This window comes from Cetorhinus maximus, chromosome 7 (genome assembly GCF_964194155.1).
Source record: "Cetorhinus maximus chromosome 7, sCetMax3.hap1.1, whole genome shotgun sequence".
Classification (NCBI taxonomy): domain Eukaryota; kingdom Metazoa; phylum Chordata; class Chondrichthyes; order Lamniformes; family Cetorhinidae; genus Cetorhinus; species Cetorhinus maximus.
Genome location: NC_135885.1, coordinates 68,005,948 through 68,033,662, shown reverse-complemented (window position 1 = coordinate 68,033,662; position 27,715 = coordinate 68,005,948). Strand labels below are relative to the sequence as shown.

The window sequence follows — 27,715 nt, the reverse complement described above, 5'->3', positions numbered from 1 at the left end:
CCTTGCTGAGATCGATGAAGGCAATATATACTGGTCTCCTTTGTTCATGACATTTCTCTTGCAGCTGCCAGACTGAAAAGATCATATCAATTGCAGTTATTCCAGTTCTGAAGCCACAGTGGGATTTGGGGTGGATGTGTTCAGCCAGGATCTGCAGTCTGAAAAGGGCAGCACAGGAAAATACTTCCCACAATGCTCAGCAGGGAGATGGCTTGATAGTTGTTTCAGTCACTTTGGTTGCCATTTTTCTTGTACAGGGTCACAGTCTTTGCGTCACGCATATCCTGGGGCACTGCTCCCTCCCTCCAGCAGAGACAGGGAAGCCCATGCAGATGCTGTGGGTGTGCTGGTTTCCGTCCTTGCTGAGTTTAGATGGTATAGCACCTGGGGCTTTGCCAATGGCAAGTGAGTCAATAGCTTTGCTAAATTCCTGCACAATGGGCTCCATATTCAGTTTCTGCCATGACAAACAGGCTTTCTGTAGTGTCTACAGCTTCCTCAGTGACAGTTTTCTCCCTAGAGTACAACTCAAGCTAGTTTTCTACCCATTTCTGGCAGAGGTAGATAGATTCTTGTTAGGCAAGAGAATCAAAGGTTACCAGGGTTAGATGGGAACATGGAAATCGAAACACAAGAAGATCAGCCATGATCTTATTGAATAGCGGAGCAGGCTCAAGGGACCGAATGCTCTATTCCTGTTCCTATTTCTTTTGTTCTTATGTTCTGCATCTGTTTATTGAAGTTGGTCATGACCACTCTGCCTTTGTTTTCAATAGAACAGTTTCTTTGCTGATGGATCTGTTGCCTTTTTGATCCCTTCATACAAGCCCCTGACAGTTCCTGTGTCAAAGGACATCTGGATATTATGGTAAAGTTGTAACCAGTAGCCATTGGTGCACCGCCTAGCAGCCTGTTGGACTTTACTTCGAATGGCACTTAGTGCGTTCAGTGCCTTCTCACTTGAACCTCTCTTGTAATTAATGAAAGTGGACTGCTTGGCTTCAATGACAGGTTCCATCACAGTGATGTTAGCTTCCAACCAAGCTGCTATGTACTATCCATGCAGTATTGTAGATGGTGTCTCAAAATATGTTCCAGTTCACTCTACGCTCTGTGTGGGAATGGTAGAGAGATCCTGTTTAATCAAGTCAAGGAATTTTTTTTTATCTGGGTAGGTAGGATGGCTGATGTTGATATGAGGACAACATTTCTGCTTTGAATGAAAAAACTTCAAAGTTGCATCCTAACCCTGGAGCACACCAGGAAGTGATCTGTATCAGAGCCAGTGCCATGCGAGCTGCACACGTTGACAATGCTGTTCAAAGAGGCATGTCTGGTGATGATCATGTCCAGCTGATGCCAATGCCCTGATCTGAAATGCCTCCAGGACACCTTGTAACAGGTGTTAGTTACACAAAGCTCATGGTCGCAGCAAAGCTCAAGTAGTTTCTGTCCATTCTCGTTTATCTTTCCCAGGCCATGATGTCCGAGGCAGGAGGGCCATGCCTCCTGGCCCGTGCCCACTCTTGCATTGAGATCCCTCAGTAGGTAAGGAAATTCTGACTGAGGGATTTTGCTGATAACTGTGCCAAGCTCCTGATAGAACTGATCTTTCACCTCAGTAGTGGAGAACAGTGTTGGAGCATAGATAGGTTAACTGGTCCTGTTTGAATTGAGAGCCGGATGGAGAAAACATGTTCTGAATCAGTTGTGAGGGGCCAATCATTGAAAATAACGAGTTTCTTACAGCAAAGTCTGCACCTTGTTCACTCATTTCCTGTGAACTCTTCCATGCCAGATGAACATGTTATATCTTTCTTTCAGTGATCCGTTCTCAGCAAGTCTGGTCTCTTGTAGGGAAGCTATGTCAATGTTCAGCCCATCAAGTTCCATGTTGATCACAGCTGTCTTGCGTGCATTATTGACTAACTGCAAGTCATCTGTCAAACATGTGCACAAGGTCCTGGTGTTTCATCTTGCCAATTGAAGAGTTGGCATCTTCTTTCTTCTAGTTTATTTTGTTTTTTTACCTGGTCCAGTGAATTCAGTCCACTTGTTGAACAAAGACTCCCAGCTGTAAGTACTGTTGAAGCAGATTGACCATGGCTGGTCAGCACTTTACTTGTTGGGGCTGCGCAACTTGAAGTGGGTTGTGGTTGACCAGTGGGAAAGGATGGTCCCTCCCTCTGTCTGAGACAGCCTGTAGCACCTGTTCTCTACACCAAATGAATTAGACTTATCACTTGTAACTGCTGTCCGCAAAATTGGAGTGTTCTCTCCAGGGCTGAGACCCTGGGCTTTCCAAATGTCAGGGACCCCTTCTCAACCTCCCCGGTTGAGTCCAAAGGAACGCAAAGCACTACTTTTGGCACCTACTTCATTGCAGAAGTTGCCGCAAAGATGACATATTTAGACATCAGCCCGCCTTTGGGCTCCACTCCAGATTTTTTTGGTCAGGGCTTATTCCCTTAGCCATCAACTCTCCCAAGGTATCCAAAAGGTAGTGGAGCTATTCTCTCATAGCTGGGAACTTGGTTCATGAGTGTCAGAGCATGTCCACATGCCACTGGGCCTGCACACTGCTTGTCTGGGGGTCAAACCTCCTACGAGTTCCTCTGGAGTTTTAGCCTAGGATTGTGAGGAACCCAGTTTCCATTTGTCGCCACAAGGAAGGACAGCTGAGGACTTGCCGATGGAGAGGCTGTGTACTGTCAGGGAGAGACTTACTCATTTGGTTCTCTTTTTCAGATTGCTACTAGCCAGTAGTGCAGGCTAAAAAAAAATAGTAAATTAGCACACACAAGCAAAAAACATGCTGACTCTCTTTACCACACACTAGGTGCATCACATCAATCTGTTGGACATAAGTGCAGATAAAGCTGAGTTTAATCTAGAGAATGTCTATATTTCTTAGAACCCAGCTTGGAAAATGCTCCTGATGTTTGTAAAGCACCATAAGAAAATAAGAACATAAGAAATAGGAGCAGGAGTAGGCCATTCAGCCCCTCAAGCCTGCCCAACATTTAATAAGATCATTGTATGATATGATATGATCGTAGCCTCAACTCCACTTTCCTGCCTGCCCCCCACAACTCTTGACTCCCTTGTAGATCAAAAATCTGTTTTAACTCCACCTCCACTGCTCATTGGGGTATGAGAATTCCAAAGATTACCAACCCCCTGAGAGAAGAGATTCATCCTCATCTCCATCTTAAAGAGGAGACCTCTTATTCTGAAAATGTGCGTCCTAGTTCTAGAGGGGAAACATGCTCTAAGCATCTACCTTTTCAAGCCTCCTCCGAATCTTATATGTTTCAATAAGATCACCTCTCATTCTTCCAAGCTGCAATGAGTATAGGCCAAACCTGCTCAATCTTTCCTCATAAGATGACCTCTTCAACCCAGAAATCAACATAGTAAATGTTTTTTTAACTGCCTCCAATTCAAGTATATTCCTCCTTAAATAAAGAGACCAAAACTGTTTGCAGTTCTCCAGATTTGGTCTCCACAAAGCCCTGTACAGTTGTAGCAAGACTTCCCTACCTTTTTACCCCACCTCCCTTACAATAAAGGCTAACATTCCATTTGCCTTCTTAATTACTTGCTGTATCTGCATGCTGACACCCAGATCCCTCTGTACCATAGAATTCTGTAGTCCGTCTCCATTTAAATGTTATGTTTTTCTATTCTTCCTAGCAGGGAATAGCCTCACATTTTCCCATATTATGCTCTATCTGCAAAATGTTTGCCCACTCAATTAACCTATTATCCTTTTGCAGGCTTTTTGTGTTCTCCTCACAACTTGTTTTCCCATTTGTCCCTGTATCATCAGCAAACTCACTCTGTCCCTTCATCCAAGTCATTAATGTAGATTATAAATACGAGGCCCCAACACTAGTTACAGTTTACCAACCTGAAAATGACCCATTTAGCTTAATTCTCTGTTTCCTGATAGTTAGACAATCCTCTATCCATGCTAATATATTATCCGCAAAATCGTGAGCTCTTATCTTGTGCAATAATCTTTTTATATGATGTCTTATCAAATACCTTTTGGAAATAAAAATACACTGCATCTACAAGTTTCCCTTTATCGACCCTGTTTGTTACACTCTCAAAGAACTGTAATAAATGTCAGACACTAATTTTCTTTCATAATGCAATGTTGACTCTGATTGTTTTATCATTTTCTAAATGTCCTGCTACTAATTCCTTAATAATGGATTCCAGCGTTTTGCCAATGACAGATTTTAGGTTAACTGGCCAATAGTTTCCTGCTCTCTGTCTCCCTCCTGTTAAATAGTCTTTCTCTTGTGGTAATTTAGTCATATTCTTGTCACATGGTGACCTCTACATTACCTTATCTGAACTTAAAGTAGGTTTGGATGAATCTTATTTTTGAAGGCATTTTGCTGTCCTTCCCTTCTCCCACAGTATCCCAACACTCAAACTTTAAATATTCTACAACAGGCGGAGCAATTAGCTTGTTTGTATCAATAGCAACAAAACAGTAATCCATTATAACCTCACTGCCCCAGGCATAATTTAAAACTCTTAAAATTCTTGCTATCTACAATAATACATTTAGCATACAGTGTTTTCTGGAAAACAGTAATTTATTTTCATATTCAAATAAGAATACAAGTTTTCACAAATCTCTAATTAATAGCTTGTTTCCTCAGAGATGCAGCTGCTCATATTTTGATCTAAAATGTACAGTGTTTGCAATACATTAAAAAATAAAGTTCTCAGATGTGAGTTCTGATAACCTACTTTTAGCTCCAGCATTCTAATTCCACAATAAGAATACAACTTGTATGTTGTTCATGCAAAAAACAAGTCCTGAAATGCTGAAATGTTCTGGAAAAAGCACTAGGTTGATTTTGTGGTCCAATTTAAATATAGGTTCTGCTTCCTCCTGGCACAAATCTAACCAACAATCCAGTGAGCTACTGCCCACATTTTGTTGGGTTAGTTTTGTTTTAACTAATTAATCATAACTGCTTGTACAGGTTGGCTTGTTGCAGAGAGCTAACTTTAACTTTAACTGCGGAGTGTGAAAAATCTGACCTGTTGCAGGATTTAGGACGATGTACACACTTCAAGATTAGTTTGACATATTTCCCAGCCTTTGCCAAGACTTGGAGGGAGGAAGCAAGGGGTCCTAGGCAAAAAATGAGGTGAGAGTAAACCCGATGTAGAATCACAAGTGAAATCTGGGGGCATGTGATGGAATCACATGGTGCATGAGACCCTGCTTAATGGCCAGCAAAGTGAATGTGCTGCTACATGAGCTGGCTGCAATGCCCTCCATTTTAGAAGGCAGAGGTGCACCATTCCCAAAAGCAATTGGTAATCACAATCAGTACTGGAAACAGATGCATAAGTAAATGACATACTTTCTGAAATCTTACAAGGAACCTCACATCATCATGCATTGGGTAGATGGCCCAAGATTTCTTGCACAAAGCATTCCCTGTCAAACAGTCTGAAGAAAATTGTAATACGGTCTATCTACATGATGCATAGTGGCTCACTAATATCATGTTGGCCTACAAGTTGGGCACACGTTTGTCACTGTTTTTGTGCTCTTTCAACCTACTGCGTGTGATGATTGCATCTCTGCTTATACAACAACTTGGCACACCAAGGGCACAGTCCTTAGAGAACTGATTTCCTGATGAAACATCAGTTGAGAAAGCATATCTTCTCTGACATGCTGCTAAGGTTTGTAGACCCAAATACTTCATAACAGTGGATTTGTGCAACCTATGTATGCCCTTTATTGTGAAAGAGGGGAAGAGGATGGAGGAAAGTAAAATGAGGCTGCACTTAAAGAAGATGCAACCCAGAAGAACATTTATTCTTCATCCCCTCCTCCTCAACAGGATAAAGCAGGAACACAGGTCTTGTGAAGATCTCAGTGAGAATATGGCAGAAAGTAAGGGGCTCTGCCATTTATACATGAGGATCTACTGCCACAGTCATCTGCCCACTTTGCCTGTGGCTCTGACTTTGATAATGGTACTCAACTTTTATATGACTGGGTCATTACAGACAGCTATGGGGGATATCTGTTGCATTACCACGTTACCACAAATCTGGCACAACTAACTCCCATTTGGAATTCTGGGACTTTGAGGACAATATATAATAACAGCTTGCTCTTACATAACACTGCTAACATAAAACATGCCATTGTGCTTCACAATGACAAAAATAACTTGGATAGTGAATAATGGCTTTGAGGATGCTTTTGAAAGCTGTTAGAAAGATTTCAAAATGGAGGGATTTAGCAAAAGTATTTCAGATTGTGGCTAAAAAAAACTGGTGAAGGATTTTTTATCAAAGCTGGTGTAGAGTGACCAGGGATGTAAGGGAAGAGAGAAGTGGGCATGTGCTAGAATGTGGGGCTGAAGAAGGTTGAAGAGATAGAGAGGGGCATAGCCATGGAAGGACTTGTAGATGAGGATAACGTTTTGAAATCAATGTATTGCAGAATGGGAAACAAAAGAAAGTTGGAGAGCAAAACCTATTGTGGGCCAAGATGCAGATTATGAAATTTTGAAGGAGTTGCAATTTGTAAATGTGGAATTTGAGAGGCTGGCAAGGAAAGCATTGGACAAATTGAGTCTAAAGTGACAAAGGCATGGAAAGCAGTTTCAGTGGCAGTGAGTATTGTCACAAGACAACATGTAGAAAGGAAAGGAAGGAACCGAGGTCTTTGATCATAGCTGAGACAACTATTTGAGGGCAGGAAGAGCAGCATGGATAGACTAGCAGCATAGATTAAAAATTTTATTAAAGGATAAGAATCAAAGAGTTAGGGTTAAAATCAAAATACTGCAGATGCTGGAAATCTGAAACAAAAACAGAAAATGCTGGAAAAACTCAGTAGGTTTAACAGCATCTGTGGAGAGAAAAACAGAGTTAACGTTTCGCGTCCATATGACTTCTTCACATCTAAAGAGAAGTAAAAATGTGATGAAATGTATACTGTTTAACGGGGTTGGAGCAGGTGAAGCTGGATAAAAGGCCAGCGATATGTGGGGGCAAAGGAGAGATTAACAAAGATGTCATGAACAAAAGGTCAAAGAGGTGTTAAAGGTAGTGGTACTGGCTAAAGGAAGTGCTGATGGTGGCATTAAGGTAAGAAAGCAGAATGTGATAATAGCAGGACAAGGATAAGAACTCTGGAAAGAACAACATGAACAAGTGACAAATGGCCCTTGTGAGGTGGGGTGGGGAGAGGGGACAGTGGTGGGAAAAAAGATTGAAAATAGGATAAAAGGTGGGGACAAAACAATGAATAAAAATGAAAATAAATAAAAATAAATGGATAAAAAATAAAAATATAGAAATGAATATTGAAAAGGGGTGAGGATGGAGGAGAGAGTTCATGGTCTGAAGTTGTTGAACTAAATGTTTAGTCCGGAAGGCTGTAAAATGACTAATGGGAAGATGAGGTGCTGTTCCTCCAGTTTGCATTGGGTTTCACTGGAACATTACAGCAGGCCAAGGACAGACATGTGGGCATGAGAGCAGGGTGGTGTGTTGAAATGGCAAGTAACAGGAAGGTCTGAGTCATGTTTGCGAACAGATCAAAGGTGTTCCACAAAGCGGTCACCGAGTCTGCGTTTGGTCTCTCCAATGTAGAGGAGACCGCATTGGGAGCAGCAAATGCAGTAGACCAAACTGAAGGAGGTGCAAGTGAAGCACTGCTTCACCAGAATGGAGTGTTTAGGCCCTTGTATGGTGGGGAGGGAGGAGGTAAAGGGGCAGGTGTTGTACCTTCTGCGATTGCATGGGAAGGTGCCGTGGGAGGGGGATGAGGTGTTGGGGATGATGGAGGAGTAGACCAGGGTGTCCCAGAGGGACCTGAAAGAGTTAGGGATAATGGGTGTTGCCTGGATCAAAGTAGGATCCAAAGGTGTTAACTGAAGGGGTTAACTGGCTGCATTTTTTCTCCGACTTGAGCACAGGGAACAAATTAACAATGACGTACATTTCTGTAGCACTTCTCAAGCCACTTTAAAGAAAATACAAGTGGAATTTAAAATGGAGTTATACCCACCTTTTGGAGAGTCAGCAAGAGCCTTGCATTGCCTCCTTTGGGGAAGACCAGCCATATTAATGCTGATCAGTCCTACTCCCCCACCCACCAAGAGCTACTGGCTAGTCAGAGGCTGGCAGTTCCTCATTGCTGAAACCTGCAGCCTGGGTCCCTCACTGATCTTGGGCCTCTGGTGGGTCCATTGCTGGGAAGCGGTGGTCGTTGCCAGTAATGGACACACCAGAGACCTAAGATCAGTGAGGGACCCAGGCTAAAGGTGAGTGCAGGTGGGATGGGGGTGCGGGTCACGCGAGAGAGAGGGTCAGGAAGATTCTCTCACCTTGGCCCCATCAACCAGATACTGTGAATGTCTGACAATGAGGGACCCCTCCAGGGACCCTGCAAGCAAACACGTCAGTTTATGCTTTACAGGTTCCCTGCATGGCTACTGCCCCACTTACCATTGGTTCAATATGAGCAGTGGCGGAATAAGGCCCTTTAGTGGGAATTAATTGTCCACTTAAGGATGTCAATTGATGGAGGGGGAAAGAAGGCGGCCCACGAGCCTTCACACCCTACTCTTAATCTGGGCAAAGGCAGCAGGGTCCCTAGACAGCACCCACCCACCCAATTAAATGCCCCCCCTGTCTCCAAACTCACTTTGTTACACAAAAACTGACCCCAAACCAAAGAAAAAGATATGAGGTGAATAAAACCTTGGACAAAGTGATAGGTTTTAAGAAGGTGGAAACAGAGAAGTTTAAAGAGGAAATTCCATAGCTTAGAGCCTAGACAGTGGAACGCATGGCAAGCAATGGTGGGGCAAAGGAAGTAGAGGATTGAAAAGAAGCCAATCTCAAAACTTATGAATACAAAATGGAAATTTACCAAACAATGAGAAATACTATACAAAATTTCAGAAAAATGTGATGGGTTATTGGAATGGATAGACAGGTGGCAGTTGCAATTTAATGTGAATATGTGTGTGAATTAATGCACTTTCAAAGGGAAAAGAAGCGATAGAAGTATACATTCAAGGAAAAATATTGACGTGTGTGGATGCCAGAGAAACCTAGGAGCTGTTACCATTTAGGGAATGTGTACATTCACAGCAGTTTGTCAATCTCTGAAAAATTATTAGTCACAGTGAGAAAAATCTACTGGCTGAACATTTATGAATTTATATTTAGTACTTTAGGTGAGAACATTGAGGCTCACTGTGAGGAGATACATTTTTTACTTGCAGAACCTCCCCTTCATCCATTGTGTAGAAAATCCAGTCCACTCACTGCTCCTTGATGCGGATTGTTAAAACTCCAACACTGTTACATTGTTTTGCAGTGGTGTGTAAAGGCAGCTTTATTTCTGAAGTTATATGGAGAGCAAATGAATATTCAGATTTTGATTTACGTAGAAAAGTGAATGAAGTACACAATGCGGTAGATCTTGACTTTTTTTACATCTCTCCCAATTTTTATTTTCATTGACTTCAATGGAATCCAGGAGAGATGCAAAACAGGCTGCTAATTTGCTATTACCTATTTTACACAATTTCACAAACTCAAGGTCTACTCCAATACATCCCATATTGAACTGTGACTACTGAAAAACTAAGTCTCAATGGTGAAACTTGTTTCTGTTGACAGAGGGTTGCCCAGGTTTATGTAATGGAAATGGGCGATGCACGCTGGATCAGAATGGTTGGCATTGTATGTGTCAGCTGGGCTGGAGGGGTGCTGGATGTGACACCTCCATGGAAACTGCTTGTGGAGATGGGAAAGATAATGATGGAGGTAAGAAGCTGTTTGTGCATTTTAAACCTTCAGTGGTATTAGTAGAAGCACAGAGACCATAAAAGGCTTCAGATTTGTAAGAATAGATAAACAGTTGTTCATGTTTAAATTGTCATGATTACAATAATTTGTCTTCCTGAATATGTATGTGAATGCAACTGCAAACTTTAACTAGACCCCAGTTGACCAATATGTGAACTCCCTTCACTCTTCAGAAAATCTGCATAAGTTCCCGATTGGCTTTTTTGTTGACATTGCAGAGTGTAGCATGGTATTGGAGTTTCTTTATTTTATGGAGTTAGATAAATAACATTTTATTATGCCTGTCAGTAGCAGTTTAATGAATTTTCACCCGAGATGCATTTAGTAACCTCTATGACTGAGAATACCTACATGTAACAGAGCTGTTGTCTGCGGACAAATCTTCACTATAGGATTTTTGATAGCTGGTCAACCATGTCTCTCAGTCAGAGCTTGATATGCTGTATAAAGAAGGACAGAAAACCCATTGAATGTTAAAACATTCTGTGTTTCCTACATAGAGCATAAAAGAAATGTGATGAGGATAGTACAACACAATTTTAAAAAGCGGGAGCACGAGTTGGTATCAGCTGTTCGTACATCCCAGTGATCAGTGATATATAGCCTCAGTGATGGGCTGGAATTGCTCTTCAGTCCCTGTTCTGGACAATGCTGATGCCACTCCCCTGCACACCCTCCCTTCATAAATTTTGTTGACTTCTTTCTCCTTTCCTGTAACTTAAAAATTGTGGACTTTAGTTCCTGGCATGTTCCTTACACTGCCTGGTCCTCCCTCTTTCCTATTCCAGTTCCTCCATTTGTATTTTGCAATAGCAGGAAACTCCCAGAACAATTCTTCTCTCCTATTTTGAGTTTGTATTCCCATCAGCGTGAATGTACATTGCCTGACCTGTCTGAACTTGGTGTGGCAAAGATAATGGATGGTAAGGTGAAATATTCAACATGAAGTTAAGTTTCTATCACCCCAGCTCTATCACTTTTTAATACTTCCCTTTTTGCCAATAAATCCAAATGCTGCATTCTGAAAGTTTATTATTCTTACATCTGCTATCTGATAGTGGAGCCTTTCTTAACATGTGCAAAATAAAAACTTCTCTCAATAAAAGAGTGGACCATAATACAGGTATTTGGTGTGTCACGTTTCATTGTGGAAACAGACCCCCTGTTAGTGTGTAAATTAGAAAAATGAGTTTCGTTGCCTTCCAATCACAAGTCTTTTTTTTCTAATTTTAATTAATTTGCTAAAGTTATCTTGGTTCTTTCTGTACCAGATGGCTTAATAGATTGCATGGACCCTGACTGTTGCCTTCAGCCTTCATGCCACGATAATCCACTGTGCCTCGGATCACCGGATCCTCTTGATGTTATTCAACAGACAGAGATGCCAACTTCACAACAGAACCTGCGATCCTTCTACGACAGAGTCAAATTCCTCATCGGCAAGGATGGCACACATGTGATCCCTGATGAAAACCCTTTCAACAGTGGGTAAGGTCTTTCAGAATAAGCATTTTAAAAATACATTTGCAGCATAATTCTGAAATATATTAAAATCTTATGTTTGCACATGCTTTCTGTCAACTTTTCCCATGACAAAAGCCTGTCTTCACATTTATATTGGAAACCTATGTAACTGTTCATAGACTTTTCTCAGCGGAGTTGCTGCACATCACTGCTGGTAGGATGGTGCAATTACGACATTATCAAGTTTACATTAGTCAATTCCCATAATAAATGTATACATGGGAATTTTTAATGGAAAAAGAAAAATAAAAACATAATGGCCGGGATTTTACAGCCCTGTCGCGGCAGGGATGAGGCCGCAAAATGCGGCGAGCCATTCTAAACTCCATTGACTTCGGCGGAAATGTAACATCCCACTGCCGTAAAATTCCACCCAATATGTTGCATTGAAAGTGGGAATGAATTATACCTGCATGCTGTGATCAAAAATAGCCCCTGGCTTTAAGCCAGATATTACCTTGATCTTGACGCTGTGTGCAATGTCAAGACAGTTTCAAAACAAAAATCCCATTGCAAAGAGAGACACAGGGAACTCTGCATCATCTTTACCTGTCATGAAGACTGAAATTAACACACTGATTAATACAGTTCCAGATTTTTCTTTAGATTCACTTCTGTAAAACTATAAATAAGAGTTATTGGGGTAGTATAGATGGGCCAGCATTATGGGTGGAATTTTAAGGCCTGTCCCATCAGCGGGATTTTCCCTGAATGGCTCGCGGCATTTTACGGTCCCACTCGCGCCACAACAGGGCCATAAAATTCCACCCTATATTTAATTAATTGTCAGGCAGGGGCAAATGGCTAGTAAAGATGATCATTATTGTTTGCTTCTTGTAGTCCAGAACTTTCCTTACTGAAGCATTTTTTATTTTTAATATTTACTGTATAATTGTTTAATTACTATTACAGAAGGAACTTTATGTTTATAGTCATAAAACCACATTACATCAAAACTCAAATATATTGTGCCTTTGTATTATGAAATGTGTACTGTTTATACTACATTACAGTATGTTGTGCTTCATATTTTGAAATTCAGCTAGCTCTTTTGTTGTAATGAACTCGTACTCTGAGAAAATTCTTCATTTGTAATACTGGCTGGAACAATGATCAGGGATGCGATTCAAAATAGACATTGTCCATATTGCAAGTACGTGTACACAATCTGCTCATAGCAAAGACTGATAATATGCAGATACAGGTAGTTCCGGACTTCGTGTAAGAAAGAATATTTATTATTTTATATTTTTTGTTAAATGTAAAAGTAAATTCTATAACATACTTTGTAGTTGAGTTTATTCTGGTAACAAACCTTTCACAATAAAATCATAGAATTGTTACAATATGGAAGGAGGCCATTTGGCCCATCATCCGTACCTGCTCTCTACAAAGCACCCCATTCCCCTGCCCTTTCCATGTAACCCTTTGTAGTAGTAGAATATGTAGGTATTATGTGAAGAGGCAGCAACAAGAAGTAGCAAGGGTCACCATATTAAGCATTCTATGAATTGCTGTGTTGCTTTTCACAGCTTACCAAGTTGCTTTATGTCTTGTTACATTCTGGGAATTTTACACAAGATTTCCTTTGGTTCAGCATTATAGACCACTGCTAGAAACAAGCACTCACTCCTACAGCATAGTGCATGCTTTTACTTTCCTATCATCTAGGTAAATGTAGTAAGCTCAGGGGTCAATTAAGGAACTTCCATTGCTCTATTTCAGGATGTACTGCATGTCCTCATGATTTCCTTGACTTGATTAGATGGAATAATAATCATTCCATGAGAGTGTGGCCTAAGTTTTAAAAATACTAGTAAATACTAAATACAGATAAACAGAAGAGGAGAAACAAATAATAGATTTTACACTATTTATGTACTTAACTATGGGCAGAATTTTGCCCTTGGCGTGCGGGCTCGGTGGGGGCGGTTGGGAAGCTGTCCGCCGCCCACGATCGGGCCCAGAAGGCAATTTCACACTGGCGGGTCAATTAAGGCCCACCCAGCGTGAAACACGAGCGGCAGCACTGAGCACTACCTGTGCAGGGTGGGGGGAAGGAATGTGTGGCGGGCCAGCGTGACCTTCACGACTGCGTGCGACTGCATGCTACATAATCTCCCCGAGGCGAGATGAACTGATTTCGGATAACACATTTATGGATCTTATAAATGCTATGAAACATGTCCCCTCATGTGACTCATGTGTACATGAGCAGGGACATGTTTTTAATTCAAGTGTAAAATTTTTGTGTGATTCTTATTTGCTTTAGGAAACCTCATCCTGCCCGTGGATGAGGCTTCCTAAAAATGGGCCCGACCCAATCTCCGGCGGGCGGGAAGCCGATCCCCGCCAGAGAAGCGGGCCGCGCCGTCATTTTACGTGGGCGGGCCAAGCGGGAGATGCTATGCGCTTCCTGTGCTGGTGGGGGGGGGGGATTCCCCAAAAACGAGAGTGCGCTCTTTCGCGCATGCGCATGAAAGAGCACACATCTCCCTGAGGCTAAGTGCGGCCTCAGGGAGATCGCTTACACTTTGAAAAAGATTAAAAATAGAAAAATAAATTCCCTAACATGTCCCCCTCATGTGACAATGTCACATGAGATGGGACATGTTCATAATTTACACTATAACTTAATTAAACTTTTTAAAACCCTGCATGAAACCTCATCCCGCCGGTGGATGAGGTTTCATGTTTTTTCTATTTGCCGCCGGGGCTCCTGGCCTGCCCACTAACCTTAAGGTTGGAGGGGCAGTTCATTTAATTGTTTAAATGATCCTGTCAGTGGCCTCAATTGGCCATTGACAGGTCAACGGGCCCGCAGCTGATTTTGCTGTGCCCCCACCTTCCTGAAAATTTAAATGGGGCGGGATGACGTCATTCTACGCGTTGGCAAGTGGGCCCTGCCGCCTACTCGCCGACGGCAAAATTCTGCCCATCAGATTATGGAACACTAAAAAAAGGTACCTATATAATTGGGTAAACATCCATTTATAGGGTTTAAAATGTCTTTGTTCACAAATGCCAATTAAACGTATACTTTAAACAAACTGCACTTCTTTAAGACCATAAGACGTAGGAGCAGAAGTAGTCCATTCGGACCATCGAGTCTGCTCTGCCATTCAATGAGATCATGGCTGATCTGATAATCCTCAACTCCACTTTCCTGCCTTTTCCCCATAACCCTTGATTCCCTTACTGATTAAAAATCTGTCTATCTCAGCTTTGAGTGTATTTAACGACGCAGCTTCTACAGCCCTCTGCGGTAAAGAATTCCATGGATTAACTACCCTCTGAGAGAAGAAATTCTTCCTCATCTCTGTGTTAAATGGGCAACCCCTTACTCTCAGATTATGCCCTCTGGTCCTAGACTCTCCCACAAGGGGAAACACCCTCTCAGCATCTACCCTGTCAAGCCCCCTAAGAATCTTATATGTTTCAATAAGGTTGCCACTCATTCTTCTAAACTCCAATGAGTACTGGCCCACCCGACTCAACCTCTCCTCATAAGAAAATCCCTCCATATCCAGGATCAACCTAATGAACTTTCTCTGGACTGCCTCCAATGCCAGTATATCTTTCCTTAGATAAGAGGACCAAAACTGTTCACAGTAATCTAGGTGTGGTCTAAATAGCGCCTTGTATAGTTTTAGCAAAACTTCCCTATTTTTATACTCCATTCCCTTTGAAATAAAGGCCAACATTCCATTTGCCTTACCTATAACCTGCTGAACTTGTATGTTAGCTTTTTGAGATTCATGCACGAGGACCCCCAAATCCCTCTATGCTGCAGCTTTCTTCAGTCTTTCTCCATTTAAGTAAGATTCAGCTCCTCTATTCTTTCTGTCAAAGTGCATAGCCTCACATTTTCCCACATTATATTCCATCTGCTAAGTTTTTCCCACTCATTTAACCTGTCTATATACCTCTGTAGACTCTTCGTGTCATCCTCACCACTTGCTTTCCCACCTATTTTTGTGTCATCCGCAAACTTCGAGTACATTCATTTCCCTCATCCAAGTCATTAATATATATTGTAAATAATTGTGGCCCCAGCACTGATCCCTGTGATGCTCCATTAGTTACAGGTTGCCATCCTGAAAATGCCCGCCATATCCCAACTCTCTGTCTTCTCTTAGTAAGCCAATCCTCTGTCCATGCTAATATACTACCCCCAACATCATGGGCTCTTATCTTATTAAGTAGCCTTATGTACCTTTTGGAAATCCAAATATATTACATCCATTGGTTCCCCTTTATCTACCCTGCTTGTTACCTCCTCAAAGAATTCTTATAAATTTGACAGGCATGATTTCCCCTTCATGAAGCCATGCTGACTCTGCTTGATTACATTATGCATTTCTAAATGCTCTGCTATTACATCCTTTATAATAGACTCTAACATTTTCCCAATGACATGTTAAGCTAACTGACCTATAGTTACCTGTTTTTTGTCTCCCTCCCTTTTTGAATAAGGGTGTTGTTACATTGACAGTTTTCCAATCCTCTGGAACTTTTCCAGAATCTAAGGATTCTTGAAAGATTACTACCAGTGCATCCACTATCTCTGTAGCTATTTCCTTTAACATCCTAGGATGCAACCCATCAGGTCCAGGTAACTTATCAGCTTTTAGCCCCATTAGTTTCCCTAGTACTTTTTCTCCAGTGATAGTTACTGTATGTAATTTCCTCCCCTGCTTTTGCCCCATGATTATTTAGTATTGGAATGCTATTAGTGTCTTCTACCATGAAGACTGATGTAAAGTATTTATTCAACTTCTCTGCCACTTCCTGGTTCCCCATTATTGTTTCCCCAGCCTCATTCTCTAAGGGGCCTATGTTCATTTTGGCCTCTCACTTCCTTTTTATATATTTAAGGAAGCTCTTAGTGTCCATTTTTATATTACTTGCTAGTTTAACCTCAAAGTTTATTTTCTCCCTCTTCATTATTTTTTTGGTCATCTTCTGTTGGTTTTTAAAACTTCCCCAATCATCTGGCTTACCACTAATCTTTGCTGCATTGTATGTTTTTTCTTTCACTTTGACACTATCCTTAATATCCTTGGTCAACCATGGTTGGTTTATCCCCTTCCTACAATCCTCCTTCCTCACTGGGATATATCTTTGTTGTGAGTCATGAACTATTTTCTTAAATATCTGCCATTGTTCATCAACCGTATTTTCTGCTAAACTCCTTTCCCAGTCCACTCCAGCCAACTCTGCTCCCATTCCTTTGTAATTATTCTTATTTAAGCTTAGCACAGTTATTTCCGACCCAAGTTTCTCACCTCAAACTGAATGTTAGCTTCCACCATGTTATGGTCACTGTTTCCTAGGGGATCTTTTACTCTGAGATCATTTGTTAAACCTACCTCATTACACATTACCAGATCTAAAATAGCCTGATCCCTGGTTGGATCCACAACATATTGTTCTAGGAAACTGTCCCGAATACACTCTATAAATTCTTGCTCATGGCTACCTCTGCCAATTTGATTTTCCAAATCTGCATGAAGATTAAAGTCACCATGATTAATATACTGCCTTTTTTACATGCCCTCATTATTTCCTGATATATTCTCTGTCCTGCAGCAGAGCTATTGTTTGGTGAGAGTAGTCTATAGGCCCCCTGTGTCTTCTTTCCCTTGTTATTTCTTACCTCCACCCTTCTGATCCAAGATAATTTCTTGCTATCAAACTTATTCCATCTTGTACTAACAAAGTTACCCTACCATCCTATCCTTCCCCCCTGTCCTTTCGAAAAGCCACATACCCCTGAATATTTAGTTCCCAGCATTGCAATCCTTGTAACCATGTCTCTGTATGGTATAAGATCATACCCATTAACCTCTATTAATTTATTATAATTTAATAAATATTTAATTATAATCTACTAATTCATTTATTTTGTTCTGAATACTATGTGCATTTAAGTAAAGAGCCACTAATTTTGCCTTTTTACCATTTTTTCCCCCTTTGACTCTATTTGCTACTGTTTTCTTTTGTTTGTACACTCTGTCCCTTCCTGTCACATTCTGGGTATCATTACCTAAGTAGCTTACCTGCAATGCTGCCATATCCTTTTGCTTTGTAAGCCTTCTTATCTCCTCTCCAGAACCCGCTGCTTCCCCACTCAATTTGAACAAAATGTATTCACTTGAGACCAAGCTAACCTGTCTCACTGAACCGCTGCTATAACAACCTAACAGTCAACTGTTTACAGCAGCAATTGAAATACAACGTGCTGGATTTTCTTGCAGGAAATGGGTATCGGGAATCAGGAAAGCTCCTGATCTCGCAGACCCATGTCTGTTAAGGAGGCCCCACCCACCATATTTTTGTTCCAAAGAGATGGAGGGTGGGAGGGAGTCAGGCTCACTGCCTCCAGAGGTAGGTCCAAGGTGGCAACGGAGGTGGGCAGATGGCGAGGCCGATAGCTAGAAGGCCTACCGCCATTTACTGAGACATCGGCCCAGTTGTTATCATGACTGTCAGGCCCTCAAGTCCTTAACCACCCCCCCCCCCCCCCCATGCCCCATCCGTACCCCACATTTGCCCTCCAAGTTCCATCATACCCCCTTGCCCCCTCATATCTCCCATGCCCCCATGCATCCTCCATACCCACTCTTCCAATATTCACTATGTACAGAACCGGTGAGTCATTGACAATACTGACAAGTCTTTGAAATAATCCTGAAACTGACAACCTAAGCAGAGGCTTTGAAGACTTGGGGGAAAAAAGTGCTCAGCTTACAACCTCTTAAAAATGTCAATCAACCACCCATAGTATTAATTTCAGGAGCTTTTCTCCACAGCATATCTCTTAATCTTGTGTAAATAAACATGCAAGCCACATCAAAGAAAAAAACAACTTCTTATAGGGCTGAGTTCTCCCCCCATCGGGGGGGAGGTTGAATGGCGGGTGCGCACAGGCGCGTTTCCGATCGGCGCCCCCGATCAGGTGCACAGCGCCATTTTATGTGGGCGGGCCAATTAAGGCCAGCGTGATGTCCGCACAGAAGCGCTATGCCATCTGGAAAAACAGATGTCTGCTTTTAGATAGTCTCATTATTAAAAACCGCAGGGGTGTTTGAAATGCCCCCCTCCCCCCACCTACAGGCAATGGAGCTGGCAAGGGTGTGGATGCTGCATGTGAGCTCACTACCTGCACCAGCCAAAATTGCCAGAACAGGAACGGGGCTGGGAATCCCAGAATAGGGTCCACCACGATTTATAAAGGCCTCCGGACTCAGCCTGACTTGTTGAAAATCTGGGCCAATATATCTGTCACTCGGCCAGAGAATCAGCAGTTCCATTTGAATGTCCTATCAATGTCTACATTGTTAACTACCTGGGTCCTGAGCCGGTAGATATCTAATGGACTGGCTATTTTCTGTAAGTAAGCTTGGTTTTTTTTGTAACACCACCAGAACTATTACAAGTAAAACAGAAGCTGTCAAGGCCAAAAACATTTAAGTTTTGCACAGGTCCAAGAAGACAGGCCAAACCATGCATGGTTTAGGGCTTTGATGAGAAAACACCAGACAAGTTGGAAGTAGACCAAGATTCTCTGAAGCTGTTAAGAGGATTTTGATAGCGACTATATACATACATGGAGAGTGAGCGCAAAAGGAATGCCTTCAAATTGAATGTTCATATGGTAGTATAGCACAGTGTGTAGGATTAGAAACAAGATTATTGCCAGGATTTTACATTGGTCGGGTGGGCTCAGCAGGAGTTGGCGGGGGCGGTCACGGAGTTGACGGCCGCCCGTGATCAGCTTCGCACCGCAATTTCACGCAGTTGGCCCGCCCTGCATGCATCGCGAGCGATAGCACTGAACGCTACCTGTGCGGGCAGAGGGAGGAGGGAGAGTCCAGTCCAGCACTCTTTTGCATGCATGCACGCGAAAGAGCACTTCAATCTCCCTGAGGCACAGAGCTGCCTCAGGGAGATTGAAGTGCTTTTTAAAAAATATATAAGGACGGTAAAAATTTAATGAAACGTCCCCTCATGTGACTGTCACATGAGTTGGGACATGTTTCTATTTTCAAAATAAAGTTTTTATTTGATTTGCATTAGCTCTAGGAAACCTCATCCTGCACATGGATGATGCTTCCTAAAAACACAAAGGCCGCTTGACCTTTACGCCTGCCCGCCAACTGTTAGGTTGGATGGGCAGCGTAAATTTGAAGTTAATTAGTTCGTTAATGACCTTAATAGGCCTTTCAGTTATTGGCGGGCGAGCAGCCAACTCTGGCGGGTGCCAGCCAAATGAAATATTGCGAGACAGCGCAATGATGTCGGGACGCAGGCCCACTAATCGTACGTCATTTTACGTTCCTGCATGTCGGGCGCGCGCCGCATGCCAAATGTAAAATTCTGCCCTATGTCGCCTTAATATAAACTGGATTTCAAATGAGAGAAATTAATTATTTGAGGATTGAACAAAATAAGATTATTGTTAATGAGGTATCTAGATGAGAGCAACATAAAAGCTATAAGTATTTTCCTTCTGCTTTTATTTTGCTCTTCCTTAACGGCCCCTGCAGCAAACAAGAGATGAGGTTTTAAGGGGTGAGATCTTTTTATTGAAACATAGCCCTTGAAGTTATGCTGCATGATGTTTATATCCAAACATTTGACATGTTTTTGTCTGAATTCCTTTGTCTGCTCTTTTAACAGAGACATTACCAGTATGCTAATATCAGGTGATGTAATTTCAAAGCCATAATGGAACATTCTGCTTTGTGGCTGAGAAATGAAAGTTACGTTCATACGTAGATTGGCCGTGTTTTAAGACAGTCTTTACTGAGACTCAAGCTCATTACGTTATACGTGCCATCAATGTTTTTATTGACAGTTCTGTTGATCTACTTGGTTATTTGTTCAGAGACCCAATTTATATTCTGATGAATTGGAAGCCAAGTCTCATGGAATGCTTCTGGCACAAGATTGAACACTTTTCGGGCGTCTTGCAATAGACTAATTACGCATAATGGCCTGGGTTTTGCAGGAAGAGGAGTGATGAGACTATTGATGCTCACCATTATTATGAAATAAACCAAACAGTAACTTCCAGCACCTGCACGTCCTCAGTTAAATGCAGAAATCTGGAAGTTACTGTTGATTCGCCCTGCTCCTCCACAAGGTTTGCTACACCAGTACCTTGCTGAAAGACTTGGCATTAAAATACATGAAGGGTGTGAAGTTGTGGTATCTACCCACTAAATATGCAAGAAGTTAGGGTTTGTTAATTCACATGTAAGTAAATTATGATGGTGTAATAAGTATTAATTACCAAAAAAAAGCCTCTGGCACTGAAAATTTACTTTTACAATTGTGGGATCTTATTCCATCAGATTTGAATTATTGTTGGATATTTTTAAAATATTAAATAATTTCTTTTTCACTTTTTTCTTTTTGTCTCTTTTATCTATTATTCCCATCTTTTCCTTTATTTTGGCTTTGATTTATGATTTTACATTGAATTAAATATTCTAATTTTCACTTGTTTGATTAAATTCTGCATATCTCAGTCAGGATTCTTTAAAATGATTAGTTGAAGATACAAGCTGTTGTTTGCCTTGTTCACATTGATACTAGATCCTATGTAGAGGGTGCCATGCTGAAATGACTTTCTAATTATCAGAAGTTGCCACAAATAAGCCCACTAAAATTCTATGGGCAACTGCAAGTGTAATGAATGGAGAGCACTGTTTAATTACTGCTGACCTCAAAATCTGAGCCATTGGCCAGGATTTCCCGGTCGGGGGTGGGGCCCGCTCACCAACGCGTAAAATGACGCGCGGTGACGTCAGGCGGAACTCCCAATGTCACTGCGCCCCATTTAAATTTTCAGGTAGGTGGGGGCTCAGCAGAATCAGATGTGCGCCCGCCGACCTGTCAATGGCCAATTGAGGCCACTGTCAGGGTCATTAAACTAATTAATAGACCTGCCCGTCCAACCTTAAGGTTGGTGGGTAGGCCAGGAGTTCTGGCGGGCATTAGAAAAAGCATGAAACCTCCTCCATGGGCGGAATGAGGTTTCATGTAGGTTTTTAAAAATGTAATTAAAGTGTATTTAAAAGTTATGGACATGTCCCAACTCATGTGACAGCGCGTCACATGAGGGGACATTTCAGGGATTTTTTTTTCTCTATTTTTCAGATTTTTAAATGTACAGCTGATTTCCCTGAGGCAGCACTTTGCCTCAGAGGGATGAGTGCGCTCTTTCGTGCGCATGCACGAAAGAGCGCACTCTCAGTTTAGCGAATCCCCCCCCGCCCACACAGGGAGTGCACAGTGCTTCTGTGCAGATATCACGCTGGGTGGGCCTTAATTGGCCCACCCACGTAAAATGGCAGCGCACTCCCAACTGATCAGAGGCGCAAAATTCTGCCCATTAGGTTTCAACTGGACCAAAGCTAAGAGCATTTCAAGTCTTTTATAGTGAATGCTTTGTTCGAAAAAGCATAAACAATGAGTAATGAGGTAATTCCAATTACTGTGAATAATGAGGTAAGAGATGTGAGGAGTAATACGCCACAAAACAAATTGGTAATTATAACTTGTCATTTGAAATAAGCTGAGATACCATTTGATGCGTTCAAAGTAAATAGAACAGTGATATATTCCAATGAACATCAAAGACATTTGGGTTTATCTTAATGTCAGCGGTTAGAATATTCAATGAAAAAGACAGAGCAGTTGATTGGTGTTTTGTGTTTTCCAGTATCTTGGGACCAATGTCATGTATCTGTTTGGTTAATTGATATCATTACTGAATTTAGGAATGCTCGCTGCGGGCCATCTCTATTAGTAATGAGAAAAGGAAATAATATTTCCTACTTACTATTTAGGGATGATTGTCTGAAATTGCTATATGATTTCATCTATAAAATCAATTGTTCACATTTCGCTTTTAAAACAATTTTTTCTCCTTCTACTAATTTGGGATCTCCACACTACATACCATCCATGGCTCGGGTCTGATTTAATTAAAAGCAAAATACTGTGGATGCTGGAAATCTAAATAGAAACAGAAAATGCTGGAAAAACTAAGCAGGTCTCGCAGCACCTGTGGAGAGAGAAACAGAGTTAACATTTCGAGTCCGTATGACTCTCCTTCAGAGCTAAAGAGAAGTAAAAATGTGATGGATTTTAAGGGGGGTGTAGCAGGTGGAGCAAAATAGAAGATCAGGAACAGGTGGGAGCTAAGGAAAAATTTGACAAAGATGTCATGGACACAAGACAAAGGGAGTGTTCATGGTAGATTTAATTATTCTCTGCCATCGCTGTGCTGCTCAGCCACAAGACAAATTTAACCTGGAGATGGACCTCTGTCAAGTTTCTCCACCCTCACAAAGGAAAAGTTCATGTTCTCTGCCTGACATGTCTCACATACCCCAGAGAATTATAACAGAGCAGGTGCAGAACTGTGGGTGCAATACACAGAACTCGGTGCTGCGGCCTGTCGTTGTTTTCAGTGCCCTGCACCTCTCTGCTGTTGATTTTTACTACAGTTGCATTATATAGATCATAAGATCAAATTCAAACCTCCCCAGAGTTAATCAGAAAACAATACAGTATTGATAACATTGCCTTTCAATATTTCACCTCACTTTATTAATTTAAAGCAATTGCTAGCACAAGGCTGAAGTACTGAGTCCAGTTCTGTTCTTTTGAAATGGATTTTCCTGTCAGAAAAAAAATCATCCATTTACCTAACGCCAGCATTTTCCTACTTTTTTTAATCCATTGTTAGTATGTGGAGATCATTGCCAAGGCCAATATTTATTTTCCATCCCTTTTTGCCCTTGAGGAAGTCATAATGAGATTTTTCTCGAACTGTGGCCTCTGTGGTACTCTTATAATGCTGTTAGGTAGATGCTGCTTCTACTGCTTGTAGCCACTCCTGCCACGAGATCTACTGTCATGGTATGCCATGCTCATCTGTGTTCACTTTCCTCACCCAACCATTGTAGTTCATCTGCAACTACTCTGTGATGTCAGTCATCCAGCTATGCCTAGGTTGGCCCTCGTTCTGCTGCCCTCCACTTTGCCCTCTAGGAGAGATCTCTGTAGCTTTTTACCTCTGATCATAAGACCAAAATACTGACATTTTCTTTTCTGGATGTCACTCTTTAGAGCTCTTTTTGTTCTTGCCATTTCAAGCACCTCTTCTTTTGTCTTATGATCCATACATGGATTTTCTTTAGCTACGTCTTAGCATTCACGCTTCACCGGCCTCTATTTTCCTATACAGATCTTTATTTACTGTCCAGGTTTCTGAGGCATCCAGGAAAGTGAATAGAATGTAACATCTTATGAGTTTTTACCTTGTTATAAACTTGAGTTTTCTTGTTGTTAACACATTCTTCATCTTCACAAAGTTACTTCTGGCTATTTCTATCTTCCTTCTAATTTGTGCATCACACCCACTATCTCCTGTTAGCATTTGTCCTAAATAGACAAACCTATCTACTTGTTCCAGTGTGACACCATCCACCTCAATCTTCACTCTAGTTTCTTCTAATGCATTCCTTCTATCTACCATTGTTGTTGCCTTTTGGTGTTCATATTCAATCCATGTTCTAAACTTCTAGATTTTACTTGATCTATGATATTTTGAAGAGTTATTCTGATCCATTAGCAGCGCTGTGTTGTCAATGCCCTGCAAGTTTGTTATGTTGGCTAAATAGTTCCAAGATTTTGACCCATTAAGAAACGGTGATAAATTTCCAAGTCAGGCTGGTGTGTGATTTGGAAATAATAGTTCCTATGCACCTACTGCCCTTATCCTTTGAAAAGATGAAAGTTGCATTTTTAGGAGGTGATGCTGAAGAAGGCTTGCTGAGTATTTGCATTGCATCCTGTAAATGGTACACATTGCAGCCACACTATGCCAGTGATAGAAGGAAAGGATGTTAAAGCCGGTGGATTTATCAAGTGAACTGTTTCGTCCTGAATGTTGTTGAGTTTCTTAAGTGTTGTTGCAACTGCACTTATCTCAGTGACTGGAGAGTATTCCATCACACGCCTGAGCTGTGGCTGGGTAGTGAAGAGGCTTTGGAGAGACAGAAGGTAAGCCACTCACAGAATACCTAGCCTCCGATCTACTCTGGTAGCCACAGCGTTTAAGTGGCTGATTCCGTTGAGTTTCTGGTGAATTATGGCACTCAGGATGCTGCTGGTAGGGGAATTGAAGATGGCAATACTGTTGAATATCAAGGAGATTTGGTCAGGCTCTCTCCTGTTAGAGATGGTCATTCCCTGTACTTCTGTGACACAAATGTTACTTGCCACTTATCACACAAGCCTGAATGTTGTTCAGGTCTCGCTCCATGCAGGCATGGGTTGCATCATTATCTGACGAATTGCACATGGAGCTAAACATTGTGCAGTCATCACTGAACAGCCAATATCTGACATTAGTTTTCCAACCTAGTTGATATCAGTCGTTTTTATAGAGATGCCAGCTCAATTAAAAGTAACACTGGATTAGTGTGATGTATTTTAAGATATTTGGCAGGATTTTTCAGATGGCAGGGTTTCCTGTCCCACCACCCGAAGAGCCAATGGGAAAGAACCTCCAGTGATGGCAGCCCTGAAACTACTTAACGCTCCAAGGAGTGTTAATTAGCTGGAGACGGGGGGGTTCTGCCCCTCACTTGGGTGGTAGTCCCACCTCAGAGAGCTATTGGCCAATCGGACCCTAAGCCTTGCCCACCCATACCCACCCCCCACCTCCCCAGCCCACAAAATTACCGACAGGTCGGAGCGAGCAATAGGGTGGTGGGAGGGCCAACTGCGCCCCATCCACTCCCTCCCCACTCTCTGCTGGCTGTAAACTTCTGCTCATTGTTACCAACACCATTGTTTTCTATCAATTCATATAACCATAGAACGATATAGCACATAGTGTGGCCATTTGGTCCATTGTGCCTGGCATGGCTCTTTGGCAGAGCTATGGAATTGATCTCACTCCCCTATCCCCATGGTCTTCTAATTTCTTTCTTTTCAAGTATTTCATAATTTCTCTTTTAAATGTTACTATGAAATCTGCTGCCACCACCCTTTCAGGCAGTGCATTCCAGATGACAATACACGCTGTGTAAAAACATGTTTTCTCATGTCATCCATGTTTCATTTGCCAATTACCTCTGGTTACCGACCAGTCTGCCACTGGAAACAGCTTCTCCTTATTTATTTGATCAAAACCATTCACAATTCTAAACACGTCTATCAAATTACCTCAATTATCAAACAACCCCAGCTTCTCCAGTTTATCTACATCTGTGAAGTTCCTCATCCCTGGTGCCAGTCTCTTCTGTATGCTCTCCAAGGTCTTGACATCATCCTTAAGTGTCATGCCCAGAAATGAATGGAGTACTCCAGCTGAGACCTAACGAGTTTAGCATAATTTTCTTGCTTTTCCACACTATTTCTCTATTACTGAAGCCAAAGATCCCATATGCTTTTTTTGACAGTCTACCCAAATTGTCCTGCCACCTTCAAAGATTTGTGTGTGTACACCACAGCTCTCACTGTTCCTACACCCCCTGTAAAATGGTACCATTTAGCTTATATTGCCTCCTCCCAAATCAAACCACTTCACACTTCTCTGCATTAAATTTCATCTGCTATGAATCTGCTCATTTTACCAGTCTAAGTCCTCCAGAAGTCTGACACCATCCTACTCATTGTTCACCACTTTTTCAAGTTTCAAAGCATCTACTAACTTAGAAATTGTGTCTTGTATGCCCAGTTCCAAGTCATTGATACATCAAAAAGAAAAAATGTCCTAATACCATCCCCTGGAGATTGCCACTGTATATTTCCCTCCAGTCTGAAAACCAAAGGCAGAATCGCCCCAGATTTGCACCATGCGGTAGCGGGTGGGTAAAACGACGCTTTACCCGCTGGCTGCGATGGCGGGTTTTCACACCATATCATCCAAAACCCACCATATTACTAATGCATTCCCGGGAAACACACCATTTCCATGGCGGGCGGGCTCTTATTCGCCCGCCACAAATGACCTCGCTGCTTCATCAGGCCGGGTGCCATATTTAAAGTCTAGCCGCGTGCACACATCTCAGTGCTTCCAGCCCACGACTACTGCAGGGAAGATGTCCACAAAAGGCAAAATGCCTGCAGCCCCCAGGTTTAATGTCACATCACTGGAATGCCATTTGGATGCCGTAGAGGCTTGCCGTGATGTTCTCTACCCCCTCTCTGGCTGCAGGACAGGCAGCAGCATCACCAGTCCAGCATGGCAGGTGGTGGCAGCGGTAGTCAGTGCCAATGCTGCACATAAGAGGTTGGCCATCCAATGCAGATAGAGGATGAATGATCTCATCCGTACAGCCAGGGTTTGGCAACCATCTCATTACTCTAAACTCGCACACTCAAGCCCATCACACCTTCACTGGTATCTCACTCACTGCCAGCACAAGGGACATCACCACCCAATCTCTCACACAAACCCATCTGGCCTCATCTCCCGTGGAGGCTGCCTCCTCAGTCTTTACCATCTTGCGGCCACTTGCACAGATCAACATGTGCCCTCCTTCCCCAGTACAGCCTTCGTCCTGCAGCTCCTTCCCTTGCCTGAGGCCACTTCTTCCCTATCCCCAAGCAAGCCCTTGCCCTGCAGCCATTGAAAAGCCACCCACATATGGCTGATCTGGTAGATAGAGACCTACCCTCAAGGCCCCCTAAAAATAGTGTGAAGCCTGGTGTTGACAACTGCAAGTGCTGACCGAAGCAGGGTAGGCAAACAAACCTTGAAGTCCCGAGCAAAGTGCAGCCCGCCAGGTGCATGTTGCTTTTGTACTGTTGTGAAACACATCGGCGTGTTTTCCGGCTGACGTGGGTGGATGATACAGCATCGGGGGGATGAGTCTGGCAGGCTGGCCTTATAATGATATGCTGATGTATTATAATGAGGTTCCTGATGTCCGATGGTGGGAAACGCAGCCAGCCATCAATGGGCAGAATGGACGATCGCAAACTGGTTTCACGACGTTGTGAAACTAATTTTTGGCCTTCCCGCCATATTGTCTGCTCACACCACCAAACACGCCCAACGCCGGCGACATGGAACAGTTCGGCCCAACTATCTATCACTAGTCTCTGCTTTCTGTCCCTTAGCCAATTTTATGTCCATGTTGCCACTGTCCCTTTAATCCCATGGATTAGTTTTGCTCGCATGTCTATCATGTTGTACTCTGTCAAATGCCTTTTTACAGTCCATGTACACAACATCAATGTCACTACCCTGATCAACCCTCTCCCT

At 42.3% G+C, this 27,715-nt stretch overlaps 1 protein-coding gene across 1 annotated transcript in view; it reads left to right on the top strand.

The window, feature by feature from the left end:
- tenm4 (teneurin transmembrane protein 4) overlaps positions 1–27,715 on the top strand; it is a 240,022-nt gene that overhangs the window by 101,340 nt on the left and 110,967 nt on the right. Inside the window, exons 10-11 of the mRNA XM_078544823.1 lie at positions 9,700–9,846; positions 11,160–11,376. Of these exons, the coding sequence (XP_078400949.1) occupies positions 9,700–9,846; positions 11,160–11,376 (364 nt within the window). The remainder of the gene's footprint in view (positions 1–9,699; positions 9,847–11,159; positions 11,377–27,715) is intronic.